This window comes from Pongo abelii, chromosome 14 (assembly GCF_028885655.2).
Source record: "Pongo abelii isolate AG06213 chromosome 14, NHGRI_mPonAbe1-v2.0_pri, whole genome shotgun sequence".
Lineage (NCBI taxonomy): Eukaryota > Metazoa > Chordata > Mammalia > Primates > Hominidae > Pongo > Pongo abelii.
The window spans coordinates 26239727-26258813 of NC_071999.2; the positions used below are offsets into that span (position 1 = coordinate 26239727).

The window sequence follows — 19087 nt, forward strand, 5'->3', positions numbered from 1 at the left end:
TGCATGTGTTTTATGAAATCTGAATCCTAGAAATTAAGTTCTGAGTGTTAGAAAATTTCAACTTCTTCGCTCTATAAAAACGTAGTGGGTTGTAACAACTTCTTACCTTGGTATGGATTAGACAGGGCAGGATAACTGATACGATTTCACATCGAAGTTAAATCTGTGTGCAAAGCACACCATTCTTACCCTCAGAGAGTGCACAGTCTTGTTTGAAGGCAGCCATATAAAGCTATCATTATAATCAGTTTTGGTAAAAACAATTTGATGAGATGCCTGAAGGCTTGTGGAAGCACAGAGTAAGGGATTTCATTCATTCCAGGGGGCTCAGGAAGGAATTCCTGGGGAAGGAGACACCTGCAGTTTGTCTCAAAGAATGACGAGGTATTAGATTAAGGGTGTGTAGGCTTTTCTAAACCCACTTTCACCTTAATTTTACTAATTTATCACACTGAGCTTTCCTTCCAGTGATACTGTTCTACTTACTGTAGAGTGATCAGTTACCCCCATTTGCAAGGAACTTTGCTGGCTTCAACCCTGAAAGTCCCATATCCTGAGATACCCCTCATTCCTGGGTCAGTCAGACACCTGGTCCCCCAAATTTACTGCCCCCCAGTTGTACTGTGTGTCGTTGACTGTTGGTTTGCTCTTGCCAGTTTCTTATCTAGAATGGGCGATTACCTTATCACTGCCTTGAATTCCTCATGGGACCCGCACAGACGCTTGTACCCAGTAGATGCTCATGAAGTGGGTATATGCATAAATGTTGGTACCTCTTATTCTGTAGACAGCACTGAAGTACAGATCACTGAAATGACTGACTCAAGAGCCATATGACAGACAGCACCAAGGTTAGGCCGATTCCCCTGTCTTGGGCCCGTTTCCTCCTTGGTTATAAAAGGTCTTATAGTGCCCTCTGGTGGTGTCAGGAAGCTGTCTAATCCCCTGAATTACAAGGCAGAAATCATGCCTTCTCTTCTGTATTCAGTGCGAGTCATAAGAAAACCATTACTACTACTTAATGTCAGTGCCTGTGAACTGGACTTGACCTTTTGATTAAACAATCTCATTCATTTCATGATTCTGAGATGCTGAAACAATGAAATTCCGTATCCCTTCTAGAGCACATGAAGGTGGATAGGTGATATCAAATGTTGAACTTACTTTGCAACTGGTTACAGGCTTCACATCCAGTCTCATTGCAGAGGTGATTCAAGCCTCTGCTTATGTGGCTCATTCAAATGTAACCCACAGCTCCTCTGGGCCCCTAATTCCTCCATTAGAACATTAAACTGCAGAGGGCATGTGGTAGCCCATCAGTCTTCTGATGAATGGAATTGGCTGATGGTCTAAGTCATCGTAGCCTCCCTTGTCCCAGGTGGAATCAACCCTTTGACCCTTTAACTATGGCTGTCCGTGGGAATCCCTTCTCACTGGAAATGATGTAGGGGCAAATAAAAATGGAACCCATCAAGAACGTGGGGCGTAGGAGCAGAAGAGAGATGTTTCTGTTTGCGTGGGGTCAGATTCTGCACTTGATAGGGATAAGCTAAATTGGGATCTGATCTCAAGATCTTTAAAAAATGTCCTCCTCTTGTTCCTCTCTTGCCTTTGGCCTCTGTGGGCTTGGAGGTAATGGCCTTGACTGATGTCTAAAGATTTTTGGGATTTATTTACAGTCAGGGTCGTGAGGCCCAGGAATTGGAGTCAGATGTGTGGGGTACAGATGCCCATTGTGCCTCTCTGTTCATTAGTTTACTGCAGTGGAGAAGAGTGTGGGCTTTGTGGGGACAGCTGCAGGACTCCCAGGCAAATGACCTAACCTGCTTGAGTACCCATCTGGTTGTCTGCAAAACGCCAATCATTCTGCGACCTCTTAGGTTTCTGTGACATTATGTTTTCCAAGACCTTAGTGCAGAGGCCTGACATACAGTAAGTACTTAAAAGTTGGTAGTCTTTTATGGTTATTATCATAATCTATCGTTCATTCATCCAGTAACTATTTATTGAGAACGGGGGGCTGAGACATGTAAGCTATCACTTGAAGGCTGAGCAGGTCTTGGCCTGATGGGAAAGGTTAAGGGGGAGCAGGATTTTCATTTTTCAGGGGAGGGCCATGGACCCAGGTGTGGGGTGAAGGGTTTGGACACAGATGTGCATGATGGAGAAAGCACGGACAAGGTCTGGAGGGAAGGCATGGACACAGGTGTGTGGGGAAGGCATGGACACAGGTATGTGGGAAAGTATGGACACAGGTGTGTGCGGTAAAGATATGGATACAGGTATTGGGGGAAGGTGTGGAAGTGGATGTGTGGGGTGGGCGTGGGTGCAGGAGTGTGTGGTTGTCAGGGCACTTGGGAAGAGGAAAAAGACGCCGAATTTGTTTAATTTGAATTCTTACCTCCGATTTTTTTTTTTTTTTTTTTTTTTTTTTTTTTTTGAGACGGAGTCTCACTCACTGTGTCGCCCAGTTTGGAGTGCAGTGGCGCAATCTTGGCTCACTGCAACTTCTGTCTCCCAGGTTCAAGCGATTCTTCTGCTTCAGCCTCCCGAGTAGCTAGGATTATAGGGGCACAAAACCACACCTGGCTAATTTTTGTATTTTTAGTAGAGATGAGGTTTCGCTATGTTTGCCAGGCTGGTCTTGAACGTCTAACCTCAGGTGATCCACGTGCCTTGGACTCCCAAAGTGTGAGGATTACAGGCGTGAGCCACTGCACCCAACCCTGAATTTCTAATATACTTCAGCAGCATCCTCACTTCTCTCTACTGTATGGCTAGTTAGAAAAAGACCCCCACCAATGTGTTTCCTTCTCAGAGGCTGCCCTGGCATGTCCTTGCCGAGTCCTTCCCGCCTGTGTCTGGGTGGCCCTGTGAGGCTCTCAGTTAGTGTTTGGGCGTCTCAGCCCTCCTGGACAGGAGGCAGCTGCCAGCATGTGGGGCTCCATCTCTGCTCCTCACGCTTATTCCTGCGTGTGCCAGCACTTGGTTTGAGTATTCGGTGTGTTGGATTCAATACAGGCTGCCATTTTAATGTCATGCTTTTGAAATCGTTGTGAGGTTTTCTTTTGGTATTTCCAAATTATTATTTTTTTTTCCATTTCATATAAGAAGAAAAGACAGTGTTGAATGATACCTAGATATTTTCATTCCAGCAGTTTTTTTCCTAGTCTCACCTACACAGGTTTCAGTGAGTTCAAGAGTTTACCTTCATATCCGTGGCACAGCCCATAATTACCCTTCTCTGTCCAGGGATGTATATTTGCATCTTTCCTTCAACTTATGAAGTGAATGGAGGGGAAATGTACAATTTTAATTGAGTTTGAAGTAGCTTTCATCTGACCAGCCCTGTGCCGGAGCGTGCCTCTTCTTCTGTGAGCAGAGGGGCTACTGCATGGGAAATGGCTAAACCACCTGCTTTGTCTTTCACTGCAGGCCGTGGCCACCCAGGAGCCCGATGTGCAAGGCAGGTGTGAGTGCCAGGACGGCATTCCTGGAGATGAAGGCCTGGAGCTGCGGTCTGCGGACTCGGCAGTGCCCGTGGCCATGATCCAGGCTGCCGTGCGGCCCTGGGCACCCTGCCTGGAGAACATGACCACTCCCCCAAACGGCCTCGGGCCAGGCCCCGCAGCCCCCTGTGCAGGCTCGGACCTGAAAGACCCCAAGATGGTGACCTCCCTTGCGTGTGGAAATGGAGTCTGTGGCTGCAGCCCTGGTGGTGACACAGACACCCAGGAAGCCAAACTCAGCCCAGCCAAGCTTGTGCGCCTTTTTTCCACCAGTCGGAAGAGGACGGGTGCCCACCCCGAGCGGCCCCGCTCCATGGTCCTGGTGGGGAACTCCTCCACATGGAACACCCTCGCCTCCTTCCGGAAAATGGGATCCTTTAAGAAACTGAAGTCCTCAGTCCTGAAAGGAATTCAGAGCCGAGAGGGGTCAAATGCCTGTTCAAAGGGAGAGGCTTTGGAGCATGGCCTGGGAAAGTCCATCCCAAATGGCACTGTCCCAGGATCCCAGGCAAGCAGGGGCTCCCCCTCAGCACCGGGACCAGCATGTGGTGCCCTCAGGCCAGCAGAGTGGGGCACGTTGGACGGCTCCGACCTCGAGGACACGGACGATGCCTTCCAGCGGAGCACACACCGCTCCCGCAGCCTCCGCAGAGCCTATGGCCTGGGCCGCATCTGCCTGCTGGATGCGCCCCAGAACCATGCGGCACCCACGATAGCCCCTGGCCAGGTGCCCGCCATGTGTGAGATTCTCGTGAGGGACCCTGAAAACAACAGCATGGGCTACAGGAGGAGCAAGAGCACGGACAATCTTGCCTTTCTGAAGAAGAGCTCCTTTAAGCGGAAGTCCACCTCCAATCTTGCAGACCTCAGGACGGCCCATGACGCACAGGTGCCACAGAGGACCCTGAGCAGTTCCTCCACTGACTCCCAAAAGCTCGGGTCAGGAAGGACCAAACGCTGGAGGAGCCCGATAAGGGCCAAGGACTTTGACAGAGTCTTCAAACTTGTGAGCAATGTGACTGAGGCCGCCTGGAGGAGGGAGAGTCCCAGGAGTGGGGCCCCATCCCCTGGTGAGGCCAGCCTGAGACTCCAGGCACACAGCCGGCTGCATGACGACTACTCCCGCCGTGTCTCCAGGAGCACTGAGCAGGACAGCAGGCGGGGCGGGGCGGTCATGCATGGGACCACTGCGGCTTGCACCATGGTCCCTGGTTTCGGCTCAGCCACCTCTAAGGGGCCCCACCTAGACGCTGACACTGCCGTATTTCCTCTTGAAGCCAAAAGTTCCTGGGCGGTGGAAAGCGACAGTTCTTGCACTGGCAGCTCCTCGCCAAGCCCGATTGTCCAGGATGTGTTGAGCAAAGACTCCTGTGACCCAAACGCTGGCAGCCAGTTGACATTTGACCCTGAGCAGCCTCCCACCCCTCTGAGGCCCACCACACCCAAGCCTCAGAGCCCTCAGAGCCCCGGGGCAGGAAGTGCCAACTGTCACAGCGATCACAGCGCCCTGTCCGTGAATTCAGAGGAAAGTGAAGGAAGGACAGAAGAGCCTGCTCAGAGAGAGCCAGGGCCTGTGTCCTTGCAGGATCCCCTGGAAGCCACACATGGTGATGAGGGCAGCAAGGACCTTCTGGTGAACATTGGTGTGGCAGCCGGCCCAGAAGAAAAGGAGAAGGAGGAGGTAAGGGCAGCGACCAGGTCCCTCACGTGGACCACCCTGCTGTGGGAAGGGAGCTTGCACAGATGTTGCCCTTGGTCCCTAACCTGTCAAGGTTAGTGGCCCTCTGCTGACCTTGTTGCCCTTACAGTATTAGCGGGAATGGGAGTTGTCAAGTTGCTGTTTACCAAGTTCAGAAGTAATCTCTATCTCCTTTGAAATAAACTGACAATGTACGAGATTCATTGAGATAACATTTGCCACACCTTTCATTCAAAAGATGTTTATTGAACATGTACCAGGTACTAGATTCTGGGGGAAAAAAATAAGTTGTAAACAAACGGTCTTCTGCTCCATGCAGCTCTGACTTGTATCTTTCTTCTTTGTATTTTAAGCTGTTTCTGTAACCTTTCCCACAAAGTACATATAAGTGAAATTCTTTCTGTTAAGAGACTATTACCTGTCCTAATGTCCCAGCACCTGTGGGTGTCACTTGACCAACTGGAAACCTCTGTGGGCTGGCAGTGCCTTTGCTTGAGTTTTGCTCGTGCCCACTAGCCTCGTTCCACCCATTCTGCCCAGCAGGCTGCATTCGGCTTGCACTGCCAGCCCAGATCCCATGCCTGCCAAAGGCAAACCAGGGATGGAGCAGCGAGGGGTGTGTGAGTGAGTGAGCATGGAGTCCAGCCTCTGCACACAGCCAGGCATGTCAGCTGTTGCAGCAGGGCAGGCAGCTCCAGGTGCCGGCACAGGTGCTGGCTCCATGCAAGGCTGCAGCTGGACCAGATGTACTGTAGCTGGCTTCCGCTGCAGGCACCAGCATGTGGACGAGGGGAACGTGGTGACGAGTGAAAGCTCAGAGATACCAGGAATCGCAGAGCCCCAAAGAGGTTGTTACAGCCTGTCACAGCCTGGTTCTCATCTGGGCTCCCAGAAGGGCCACAGCTCTCTTCTTCTTATCACCTGCATTACAGCAAGCAGGGGGGTGTGTTTCTGGGAGCATGTTTCACCCCATTGGTGTTACAACTCCTTCAATCCCACTGCCCCACTCCAGCATGCAGCTCTTGGGCTGGTCTAGCCCCACCACTGCTTCCTGTTGCATGTGGCAGCTGCCTGGTGCTGGTGGAAAGTGGGAGGGTTATAGTGTTACAGCTTTGGTTGAGGGAATCCCAAGGTTTGGGCCCCCAGAAGGGTTGCCACACTTCACACCTGCAGTCCAGGAGCATGTCACTGCCTGTAGCTCGGTGAGCTGGCCAGGAATTTGTTGCAGCCCCTTTAACTCCCAACTGCAGCTGGGCGAGCCATCCAAGAAAGTGTTACAGCTCCTTTTGCTCCCACCATTGGGCAGGTCCCACATCCAGGAAAAATGACGTTACATGGACAAATGGAGGGTGAGCGAGGCTGAGAAGAGCTTTATTGGGTGACTGAACAGCTCTCAGCAGATAGGAGACCTGGAATGTGTTGCTTCTCTCTGCAGGCAGGTAGTCCCATTGAGTGGCTGAGTCTGGGGTTTTTATAGGCTCAGAATGGAGGAAGTGCATGCTGATTGGTCCATGGGCAGGCCTGGAAAAAGCCCCATTTGATTGGTTGAAAGGCATCAAGGAAGTTCTCACTCCAGGTCACTGACTTCATGGAAACTGGCATCTGTGCCCTGAGGCTTTAGGCTGTCCCTGGCTTGAAGGTGGGGTTTCACTGGGGACCCGCCCCTTCCTACCTAGGTACCTGTCCACCTCCCACCACCATCACTAAGTCTGTTTAATTTCCTAGGAATGAATTAGGAACATGCAGTTTGGTACCTGTCAGCCTTTGAATGATGCTTGTTTAAAGAGATTTTTGTGATGGGTTATTTTCCTTATTTTAGTGTAGATCATAAGCACTTCATGAATTGACTAAGCTAATAGCTGTCAAGGTTAGTTACAACAGCAGTTTTTTTTTTTATATTCTATCAAACATCTTTATAATTTTCACTTTATAAAGCACTCAGTAATATTACCTTACATAGCTGGAAGATGGGGAAATGCATTCATGTGTATATATTGCAGATTATTCTTCACATACATTTCTAGATTGATTTGCAGGTATAGATTGGTGCTTGCCATAGAGAGTAATCCCCTAGCAAATGCTCCTTCCCACCCATCCCTGGGGAGGACCTCAGTTTTGTCTTAGCACCTACAGATGAATGATTGCACAGCAAGTTTGCAAACTCGGAAGCCAGGACAGCCTCTGCACTGTCCATCTTGACCTTTGCTATACAGAGAGACCTGGTTAGTAGCACCTTTGTAGAAAGACCTAGAAAGTAGGACTATTGGAGAGTACTTTCAGATCGAGATTAGTCTCAAGGTCCCCTGGGCAGCCAGAGAAGTGAGACTGCACATTGTCTGTTACCTGAGGTTCCTGTGGAGAGCTCACCAGTTTGAGAGGTCTTGACTATTGAGAACTGTCTGCTCATTTGCATATTTGAGCCCGTGGAGCAGTTGTAAGGACACAGGAGTAGTTACCAGACTTAGGAAGGAGTTCCAGTTCTGCCGGCTCCTGTTTGTACAACTGACCAAACTTCACTCATTCCTAGGTGAGATGAAGGGTAACATTCCTTCCACTAAACACCCTACCTGCCCCACTTGTAGTTTGGAACCTCCCCTCCTTAAAAAAGGATTTGTATATGTCTGGAGCTTTTTTTTATGTTAAAGATTGGATTTTATTTTCTGCTTAACAAAATTATTTTTTAAAAAATCATTGAAATATTTTATTCCTGAGAACCTGTTAAGTGAATATATATGAACTAGTGTGTAGTTATTTGCCAGGGTGATTTTGACCATTTTATGGTTTTATATGTATATTTGCTATTGTTAGTTATATCAAATTTAATTTCTACCCACAAAAGATCACCAAAGATAGAAAGCAGAACAATTATATTGAAATTCAGTTTATTAAAGGTGCATGCACATGTTGATAATTCTACAAATTTACCTCCAGATATTCATCACATTTTTCAGTTGCAGTCATTTCTTCAAAATTCTTTTTTTTTTTTTTTGAGACAGTCTCATTCAGTTACCCAGGCTGGAGTGCAGTGGTGCGATCTTGGCTCACTGCAACCTTTGCCTCCCAAGTTTAAGCAGTTCTCATGTCTCAGCCTCCCAAGTAGCTGAGATTACAAGCATGTACTAACATGCCAGGTTAATTTTTGTATTTTTAGTAGAGACAGGGTTTTGCCGTGTTGGTCAGGTGGTCTCAAACTCCTGGCCTCAAGTGATTCGCCTACCTCAGCCTTCCAAAGTGCTAGGATTATAGGCGTGAGCCACCACACCCAGCCTCAAAATTCTTATATAGCACATCAGGCTTCTTCTTGTACTTTTGTTTTCTTGAGATGGAATTTCACTTACTCTGTCACCAGGCTGGAGTGCAGTGGTGCATCCCAACTCACTGAAACCTCCATCTCCTGGGTTCAAGCGATTCTTCTGCCTCAGCCTCCCGAGTAGCTAGGATTACAGGCACCTGCCAGCATGCCCAGCTAATTTTTTTGTATTTTTTTGTAAAGATAGGGTTTCTCCCGTCTTGTACTCTTTATTTTATTTTATTTTTTTGAGACGGAGTCTCACTCTGTCGCCCAGGCTGGAGTGCAGTGGCGCAATCTCGGCTCACTGCAAGCTCCACCTCCCAGGTTCACGCCATTCTCCTGCCTCAGCCTCCCGAGTAGCTGGGACTACAGGCACCTGCCACCATGCCCAGCTAATTTTTTCTATTTTTTTTAGTAGAGATGGGGTTTCACCGTGTTAGCCAGGATGGTCTCGATCTCCTGACCTCGCGATCTGCCTGCCTCAGCTTCCCAAAGTGCTGGGATTACAGGCGTGAGCCACTGCGCCCAGCCTGTACTCTTAACATATATGTCAAAAAGAGAAAATATAGTTATGGCTTTACCCATAATGTATACATTGCATCTTATACACTGGGAATGTTCGGTGTTACTTGTAGAGAAGTGCTTGTGAAGTAGAACCTGAAACCTTTTTTATTTTGGCTTTGAGAAACAAAATACAAACAGGAAAAGGGTGAAACGCAAGGATTCCAACCTTCATGAGTTAAAAGCAGTTTTTGTCTATTTTATAGCATTACAAAATTAAATTTCGGTCTTTACTATTTTTCAATATACAGTTTTTTTTTATTCAGCTCATTAACAGTATGGTTCTACTTACAGGATTAAAGCAAATTTAAACTGTTATTGTTGAATATGAAAAGTTGTAATCAACATATATTATGGTGTTATTTAAAATAAAAATTATAATGTACTTTCAATAGGGAGAATAATTTTTATTTAGAATCACTTATTTATATCATACTACCCTAAAAATAACAAAACAATCATTGAAAAATTTTAAGCAGTCTAACAAGATTGTGTATTGCTGTGAAAAAGAGCTGGGAAAATGTCCTGCCACTTTAATTTACAAAGCATGCTATGCTCCTGCCACCTAGTGGTAAGCTTTAAGAGCAGTGGTTTGTTGAACAAGTACTTAAGCTTGTGACCTGTTTTAAGTTACAGGTTGCGTTTACTTGTTGACAGTGCTGTCTGTTGCCTTATGAAGGTGTTGCCTAGGAGTTTGGAGCATTCGTGCTGCTTCTCCTACCAGCTCACAAGGAGAAACCCCCTCCTTAGTGAGTGGAAACTCAGGCAGCAGAGTCAGTGGTTCATGTAGTGCTAAATATGCCATGGAAAAAACTCTTAAATGATGACAAAAAATTGGACCCCTCTCTGGGGAGCTTTGGTAAGCTACAGTCTCTTGGTACATGTTTCTAGTTGAGTTGGGACCCTGGCTCTATTATTAAAAGATCCCTGGCAACCGGGGCAAACTGCTGAACTTCCCCTGCCGTGGGTCTTCTCAAGGGTAGGATATGGAGTAACTTCATCTGCCCCTGGGGGGATGGTAAGAGCCAATGAAATTATGGATGTCAAACACTTAGCCCACCCTTTGACACTGACTGCCACTGTGTGGTTATCACTGTTTAGATGATTTTTCCATCCTAGATTGACATGGCTTTTTAAGACAGGGACATTAAGGTCGGTTCTTTCCAGAACTCTTTTTCAATATAACACTGTTACAGTCTTACAGGGGATGGAGAAGTTCTTCAAACAGTTAGTTTGACATCATGCTACTTAAAAAAAAAGCATAAGAGTTAAGTTCCTGCATAATCCAACATTTGTGTTTTCATGCAACCATGTCCCCAACCAAATTTGTTGAACACATGTCAGATATAAGAGACCAGTTAGGTATGACTGTATAGGGAATGTGGTGATGCCAAGGAGGTTGTACCTGTGCCCAGATACACCTAAAACATAGGAGAACTTGATGGATTCAATTCCATAAAAGTGGTAAAAGCAAAATGCTTGGGTTTCAGAGGACTTGTAGTTCTCACCCATGTACCAAATCAAGGAAGGCTTCATTAAGGGTGACTGAATCTGATTTGAAGAAGGAGGATTTCTACAGATAGTTATGGAGAGGAGAGGGGCATTTCAGTGAGGTGTACAGTAGGTTAGGCATGTGTGCAGAGATATTCTGTGATTGGAGAAAACAGGAAGTAATGTAATTTGGTTTGATATAGAGGAATAATCCAAGTTAAGATGGAATCATTAAGCAGAAGTCAAACAGTGCATAAGGAATTGTCATGTACCTCACCACTCAACACCTGCTATGTGAACAGAAGGGGTTGAAACAAAAAGAAGCTGTTGTACTCTCATGGGTTCAGAGTCTAGCTGGTGACAGGAATGTGTGCAGGTCATTATGTTGTAGTGGTAAGGACTCCTCATGAGAATGCACTAAGTGCTGCAGGAGCCCCAAAGGCAGCAGAATGAAGAACTCTGGCTGGAAAGTGGCAGAATTGGGGAGGGGCAGTGGAGTGGAGTCTTTAGTGCCCCGGGCAGCGGTTGCAGAAGGGCACTGGGCTTCCAGGCTGGCAGGAAGAGTGTAGAACAGGAGGCAGATGCCCACGCCTGACCTCAGCTCTGCTGCTTACTAGTTCTCGACCTTTTCTAAACCTGATTTTCCTTGCCTGTAAACTGTGGGTGATAAGTGTCCTGACTTCATAGGATTGTTGTGAAGATTAGCTGAGGTGATGTGTGGACTTAACATGGGGCTTTGTATATAAGTTTCTAGCAAAGTGATGCATCTGTTGTGCTCAGGGAGCTGCAGATGGCTTGCAGAACTTCTGTACAGGGTGGCTGGGTGGAAAGGAGGGAGGTCAGGTTAAGCAGTTAGGTCTGGACATCATTAGCAAGGGCCTCGCTTACAGCTGTGAATTTGGACTTTACTCTGTAAGTGGTGGAAAGCCAGTGACATTGTCAGAGCAGGGACTCAGAGGGACATTCCGTGGCTGAGGTTGATCAGACCAGCTCTGTAAAGAGGTCTAATTTGCATAACATCAACTCACCGGTTGTAGGTATGCAGTTTGATGATTTTTAGGAAATGTAGACTGTGCAGCCACCACCATCGTCCAGCTAAAGAACACTTGGCTCCCCCCAGAAGGCTTCCCCACGCCTTTTACCGGCAGTCCCTGCTCCCACCCAAGACCAGGCCACAGCTGATGGGCTTTGTGTCTACACCTTTTATTAAGCGAACAATTCAGTGATTTTTATGTTTGTGGGGCTCTGCAGCCATCACCACAGACTAATTTTAGCACGTTTTCACCACCCCAGAAAGAAGCCTCCTGCCATTTGCAGTCGCTTTCTGTTCCTAGCCCCAGCCTCAGAGCTATTTTTTGTGTCTATGATTTTACTTTTCTGGACATTCCATAGAAATGGAATCCTGTAATACGTGGTCTTTTGTGACTGGCTTCTTTCACTGAGCAAAACCTTGTTTTCAAGGTTCGTCCATGGAGCATGATCAGTGTTTCCTTCCTTGTTAAGGCTGCGTAATATTCCAGTGCATGGCTATCTATACCTCACTTTGTTATCCGTTCATCTGTTGATGGAGACGGGTTGTTTCTGCCTTTTCACTATTATGAGTAATGCTGCTATGAATACTTACATACAAGTCCTTGGGTGGAAATATGCTTCCTTTCTCTTGGGTGGATACCTAGGGGTGGAATTGCTAGGTCCTGTGACAACGCTATGTTTAATTATTCAAGGAGCTGCCAAGCTGCTTTCCAAAATGGCTGTACCATTTTAGATTCTCACCAGCATTGTATAAGCGTTCCAATTTCTCCTCATCCTTGCCAGGACTTGGTATTGTCGGTATTCTGGACTCTAGCTATTCCAGCGGGTGTAGAGTGGTATTTCATTTTGGCTTTAATTAGTATTTCCCTAATGACTAATGATGTTGAACGTCGTTTCATGTGGTTATTAGCCATTCAAGTGATCTGATTTAGTGAAGTGCCGATTCAGATCTTTTGCTCATCATTTCATTGCATTCTTTGTCATCCTCTTATTGAGCAGTTAAGGTTTCTTTATATTTCCTGGCCACCTGTCCTTTATCAGATAATATGATTATTCAGGGTTCTTCAGAGGACGAGAACCAATAGGATACATATGAAAATCGACTGGTGTGATTAAGGCCAAGTACCAACATCTGCCGTCTGCAGCCTGGAGAACCAGGAAGCCAGACGTGTAGTTCAGCGTGAGCCTGGAAGCCCAAGGACAAGGTGATGAGGTGGAGTGCTGGTGTAAGTCTTGGAGTCCGAAGGCCCAAGAACCAGGAGCTTCAGTGTTCCTGGGCAGGAGAAGGTGGATGTCTGCCAGGAGAGGAGGGGATTCCTGGCCTTTTGTCCTATTTGATGCCTCAAGGGATTGTAGATGCCTACCCACATCCTTGAGGGCAAGTCTTATTTACTTACTCTACTGATAACTGATGCTAATGCCAGTCTTTTCTGGAAACACCCTCACAAATGCACCCAGAAATAATGCTTTATCAGCCTTCTGGGGATTCTTTCACCCAATCAAGTTGACACATCAAATTAATAGGAATTGCAAATATTTTCTCACAGTCTGGCTTGTCTTTTAAATTTTTTAATATTTTTCTTTTTTGAGACAGGGTTTCACTCTGTTGCCCAGGCTGGAGTACAATGGTGCAATCACAGCTTACTGCAGCCTCAACCTCCCAAGGTCAAGCAATCCTCCTGCCTCAGCACCACCCCCACCCAGTAGCTGGGACTACAGACACACACCACCACACCTGGTTAATTTTTGTGTTTTTTGTAGAGGTGGGGTTTTGCCATGCTGCCCAGGCTGGTCTCGAACTCCTGAGCTCAAGTGGTCTGTCTGCCTCGGCCTCCCAGAGTGTTGAGATTACAGGCATGAGCCACCACTCTCAGCCCAATTTTATAATATTTTTTAAAGAGTCAAAAGTTCCTAGTTTTGATGAAAATTCAGTTACCAAATTTTTGTGGTTTTCTGTAGATCTAAGAACTCTAAGATTACAAAGATTTTCTCCTGTGTTATTTTCTGGACGTTTTATCGTTTTAGCTCTTACATTTAGGTATATGCCCTATGTTTAGTTGTTTTTGTGTGTAGTATGAAGGTTCATTTTTTAATATATGAACATCTGTTTATCCGGCCTCCATTTATTCAGCTGCCTATGGTTTTTGTACTATAGAGAATGTAAGTTTCCATATTCCTCCAGGTTCTAATTAATTTTTTTCCAACAAAAACGTTACAGAATTTGAATCACAAAAATTAGAGTTAGAAAGATAATTTTTAAATATGATATTATGTGTGCTTTCAAAAAATGTGTTTCTAATGAATTGAACATGTTATTACAGGGACATTTGTCCTCTATGACAGTTAGTGTTTTATGATATTTCCTAAATAGTATGCCTGGGGTAGACATGCAACAGATATCGTCTCTTACAGAGGGCTTTTTAGTGTGACGTGAAGAGAATTAATGGGACTTCTACGAGTCATCTTTGTGCTAGTTTATGTTCAGTTTCTCCTAGAATGTTTTTAGCTTGTTTTTGTTTCTTTTCCTTTTGCTGGAGAAAAATGTGAAAGAGAAAAAGGATCTCTTCCAGAAATACTAAATCATAGAAATTCAGATCATAAGTCTAAATGTGAAAGTAGCTTTTTACTTTAACAATTGAATCATTTTCTAAGTCAGTTTAAAAAAAAAGTTTCCATTTGCTCTGAAAAGGTTTATGCTCATTATTACCTAATTCTTTTTCAGCGGAAAGTTTCAAAGTATTTCTGAAAGGGTGCTCAACATTTGAGTCAGGCATTTCAGTACAGACTAGTTAAACCTGCAAATTATGTACTTGTGAAGTTCTAGCCAGAGTGAAGACCCCCCCTGGGATGCAAGCCAAAGCTACGGAATCCTGAGTCTCCTCCAGCACTGCTGACAGGCTACAGAACTTTATACACTTAAACACATACACACACACACACTGATAAGATATTTCTACAAATGCAGAATCTAAATAAAATTATCGTATACCTGTAGTTTTGAACTTTCCAGTGGTTCATTTCTAGAATAGTTTATCTAGTGAAATACCATTAAATATGATTTTCTCATTAAAAATAAGGGGGGAGGGAGACGGAATCATACCCCTATACCTGCACAAGAGACTAAATGCCAACTCTTACAGAAATTACCACAATAACCGTTTGTAATCAACTTGTCATAATGTACTGCATCTTATTAATGCTATGCATGTTAAGTAAGCTTCCTGAAGTTTAGGAAATGATAGGAACCAATATCATAGTATATTCTTCAGTGTTTTCTTATTTTATCTTAATTAGCGCCTCATTTTAATTTGTGGATAGGAGGGCATAATTAGACCTTAGTGAAGTACTAAATACAGAAAGGTACACTTCCATATTCTTCAGGGGGCAATTTTAGCTTGATGACTAAGAAACTGATTTCAGTATACGTTTTTCTCTTCTATATTTCTCTTCTTGAACCTCTGTATAACAATTAAGATCAAAGGCCACCCAGGGTGGAATTGCCTTCAACCCGGCTTGGTGACACCGATTGATTTGGCCGTGTCTGCCATGATGGTGATGATTAGAAGGAATGCTGTAGGTTTTGTTAGTGGGGGCCAGAGTACACATTGCCGCAAGTCACTATATAAACTGAACATTACCTGTTTCTTCTACTTCTGACAGTTTGGGGACAAAACCACCATTTGCAATGCTCTGGGGCAGTCTTCAGGGAGTCAGCTGGTGCAGGAATAGAAAGAGGGGCCCTGTGGATTGGAGAGGATATAGCACTCACAGCTGCTTGCTGCCCTGCACTGATCTGGTAACTTTCTAGGATACCAGGATCCACATGGCTGCCAGCCAGCCATTCCCAACTTGAGTGTTCAGGAAGCTGGATAATGTAAGGTAGTTGGGCCTTGTTCTGCTGAGTTCTGTCCTAGTTTTATTGCTAACTAGCAGTATGTTCTTAAGAAAGATACTTGACCTATTTAAGCCTCAACTTCTTTAAAAATTGGGATAATAGTACTGCCAGAATTAAATGAAATAATGCATGTAAGGTACTTACCACAGTGCCTTGGAACATGGTAAATCCGGTTAATAGTAGCCTTTATAACAGAAATCATTGTTATGATTCAAATTACTTCCTTTGGTCAGACATTTCAGTACAGACCAGTTAAACTTTGCAAATTATGTACTTCTAAGTTACAGCCAGAGCAAAGACCCTGCCCTGAATTACAAACCAAAGCTACAGATTCCTGAACCTCACCAAAAGCTATTGAATTAGAGTCCCTGAGGTTTAGACCCAGAAATTTGGACTATCAGCAATCAACTCGGGAAAATGACTTTTGTCAACGCAAACTTTGAGACTCGCTGTCCAGGCTGAGGCTCCTCTAGGTATAAAGTGTCCTGTACTTCTCCAGAATACAGTGATTGAAGCCAGGGAGGCACGCCGGGAAAAGAGAAAGATTGCTTGTAAAAACTTTCCAAGCAAGAAATGGTGTGATAAAGAATTGGTCTGGCTGACGTGGTGGCTCATGCCTATAATCCCAGCACTTGGGGAGGTCAAGGCTGGAGGATCGCTTGAACTCAGGAGCTCGAGACCAGCCTGGAAAGCATAGTGAGACCTTGTCTCTTAAAAAAAAAATAAAAAGCCAGGTGTGGTGGTGCACGCCTGTGGCCCCAGCTACTTAGGAAGCCAAGGTTGGAGGATTGCTGGAGCCCAGGAGATCCAGGCCACAGTGAGTTATGATTGCACCACTTCACTTCAGCGTGGCTGACAGAGTGAAACCCTGTCTCAAGTAAAATAAAGAATTTGGTCTAAAATATGTTGAGGAGTGTAAGTCTAGCAATTGCTCCATCCACTGCTGAGAACTAGAATTTTTACCAACTCATTTGGGATTTTAAAAAAGTAACTGTTTCTTGAAAATAAGTATATCAATAATAACAGCCCAAATTGACATGATGCCTTTTCAGTGAATAAAGTTCCATCATGCAACGCTGTTGCATTCGATTTTCACAGCCACCTGTGTCATAGGTTATTTTTGTATTTGCTTTAACAGTTGAGTAAACTGAGGCTTGGAAAAGTTTGAGGACTGTCACATAACTAGTGAGGGGTGGGGCCGGCTGGGTTTCCAAATGGGGAAGGAGGCCTAGAATCAGCATCTGCTTTGGGATGTGGCGTGCAGACATTCTCACCATTTATTAGCCTCCTCATCTCTTGAGGAATCACTTAATCTTTCTTATCTGTAAAGTAGAATTAAATGCATCTACTTCAGAGAGCTTTTAAATTAAATGATATCTTCAATAACAACAAAAAACACAGCCCCATTTAAAAAATGGGCAGAGGACTTGAATAGACATTTCTCTAAAGAAGATATGCAGGTGAGGCAGGTGGATCACCTGAGGTCAAGAGTTTGAGACCAGCCTGGATGATATGGTGAAACCTTGTCTCTACTAAAAATACAAAAAAATTAGCTGGGCATAGTGGCACGCACCTGTAGTCCCAGCTACTCGGGGAGGCTGAGGCAGGAGAATCGCTTGAACCCAGGCGGCGGAGGTTGCAGTGAGCCAAGATTGCACCACTGCACTCCAGCTTGGGTGACAGAGGGAGACTCCACTCAAAACAAAACAAACAAAAAAAAGATATGCAAATGATAAAGTATATGAAAACATCTTCAGTGTATTTTTAGGTGTATGAGTCAGCAAAACATGCTGCAGCATGGCTGAACCTTGAGGACATTGTGCTAAGTGAAATCAGCCAGTTACAAAAGAATAAATACTGTATGATTCCGCTCACATGAGGTCCGTAGAGTGACATCTTCAGTGTCACTAATCATTAGGGAAATGCAAATTAAAACCATGGTGAGATACTACTTCACACCCATTAGAATGGCTACTATAAAAAAAAACAAGTGTTCACAAAGATAGGGAGAAATTGGAACCCTTGTGCATTGCTGGTGGGAATATAAAATGATGGTACAGCCGCTGTGAAAAACAGTGTGCTGATTCCTCCAAAGTTAAACATAGAATTACTGTATGATCCAGCAATTCCATTTCTGGGTATATGTCCAAAAGAATTGAAAACAGGACTCAAACAGGTATTTAGACACCCATGTTCATAGCAGCACTATTCATAAGAGGCAAAAGAAGGAAACAACCCAAGTGTCTGTTGATGGACAAATGGATAAAAGTATAGTGTGTACACATACTACGGAATATTATTTATGCCTTAACAAACATGCTGCAGGCTGGACGCGGTGGCTCACGTCTGTAATCCCAGCACTTTTGGAGGCTGAGGCAGGTGAATCATGAAGTCAGGAGTTGGAGAGCAGCCTGGCCAACGTGGTGAAACCCCGTCTCTACTAAAAATACAAAAAATTAGCTGGGCGTAATGGTGGGTGCCTGTAGTCCCAGCTACTCAGGAGGCGGAGGCTGAGGCAGGAGAATCTCTTGAACCCAGGAGGCGGAGGTTGCAGTGAGCCCAGATCACACCACTGCACTCCAGTGCTGGCAGCAGAGTGAGATTCCATCTCAAAACAAAACAACAAAACAAAACAAAACATGCTGCAGCATGGCTGAACCTTGAGGACATTGTGCTAAGTGAAATCAGCCAGTTACAAAAGAATAAATACTGTATGATTCCGCTCACATGAGGTCCGTAGAGTAGTCAAATTCATAGAGACAGAAAGTAGAGTAGTCATTGCCAGGGGCTGTGGGGGAAGAGAGTATTTAATGGGTTCAGAGATACATTTGGGAGAGATGAAAAAGTTCTGAAGTGGATGGTGGTGATAATTACATAACAGTGTGAATGTACTTAATCCCACTGACTCATACACCTAAAAATAAAACGGAGCTGGGTGCAGCGGCACATACCTGTAATCTCAAGAAGCCAAGATGGGAAGATCACTTGAGGCCAAGAGTCTGAGACCACCAGCCTGGGCAACATAACCAGACCCCATCTTATAAATTTTAAAAAGTAGTCAAAGTAGTAGACATTATATATATATATGATATATATAAAACATATCACATATATGTGTCATATATATAATATATAAACATACATGTTTAAATATGTAATATATATACATACATGTTTAAATATGTAATATATATTATGTATAATATATATAAATATTTATTAAATATATATATTTTACCACACACACAAAATTAAGTGATGTGCTATAGGTTAAGGGCATGTTTCAAATGCTGGTATCATGATTGAGAAATTTGCATTCCACTTTCCAGCCCAAACCAGTTCTTCTTGACTTTTTTTTTTTTTTGAGACAGACTCTTGCTCTGTCTCCCAGATTGGAGTGCAGTGGCGTAATCTCAGCTCACTGCAGTCTTCGCTTCCTGGGTTCAAGTGATTCTTGTGCCTCAGCCTCTCAAGCAGCTGGGATTACAGGTGTGCACCACCATGCCCAGCTAATTTAGTAGGGACAGGGTTTTGCCATGTTGGCCAGGCTGGTCTCGAACTCCTGACCTCAAGTGATTCACCCATCTCGGCCTCCCAGAGTGCTGGGA

The 19087-nt window shown here is 44.9% G+C and overlaps 1 protein-coding gene across 11 annotated transcripts in view; it reads left to right on the plus strand.

Moving 5' to 3' along the window:
- Positions 1 to 19087, plus strand: part of SPATA13 (spermatogenesis associated 13) — a 330065-nt gene that overhangs the window by 243320 nt on the left and 67658 nt on the right. For all 11 annotated transcript variants that reach the window (XM_054529388.2, XM_054529387.2, XM_054529396.2 and 8 more), the window contains one exon: positions 3436 to 5190. In XM_054529388.2, the coding sequence (XP_054385363.2) occupies positions 3436 to 5190 (1755 nt within the window). The remainder of the gene's footprint in view (positions 1 to 3435; positions 5191 to 19087) is intronic.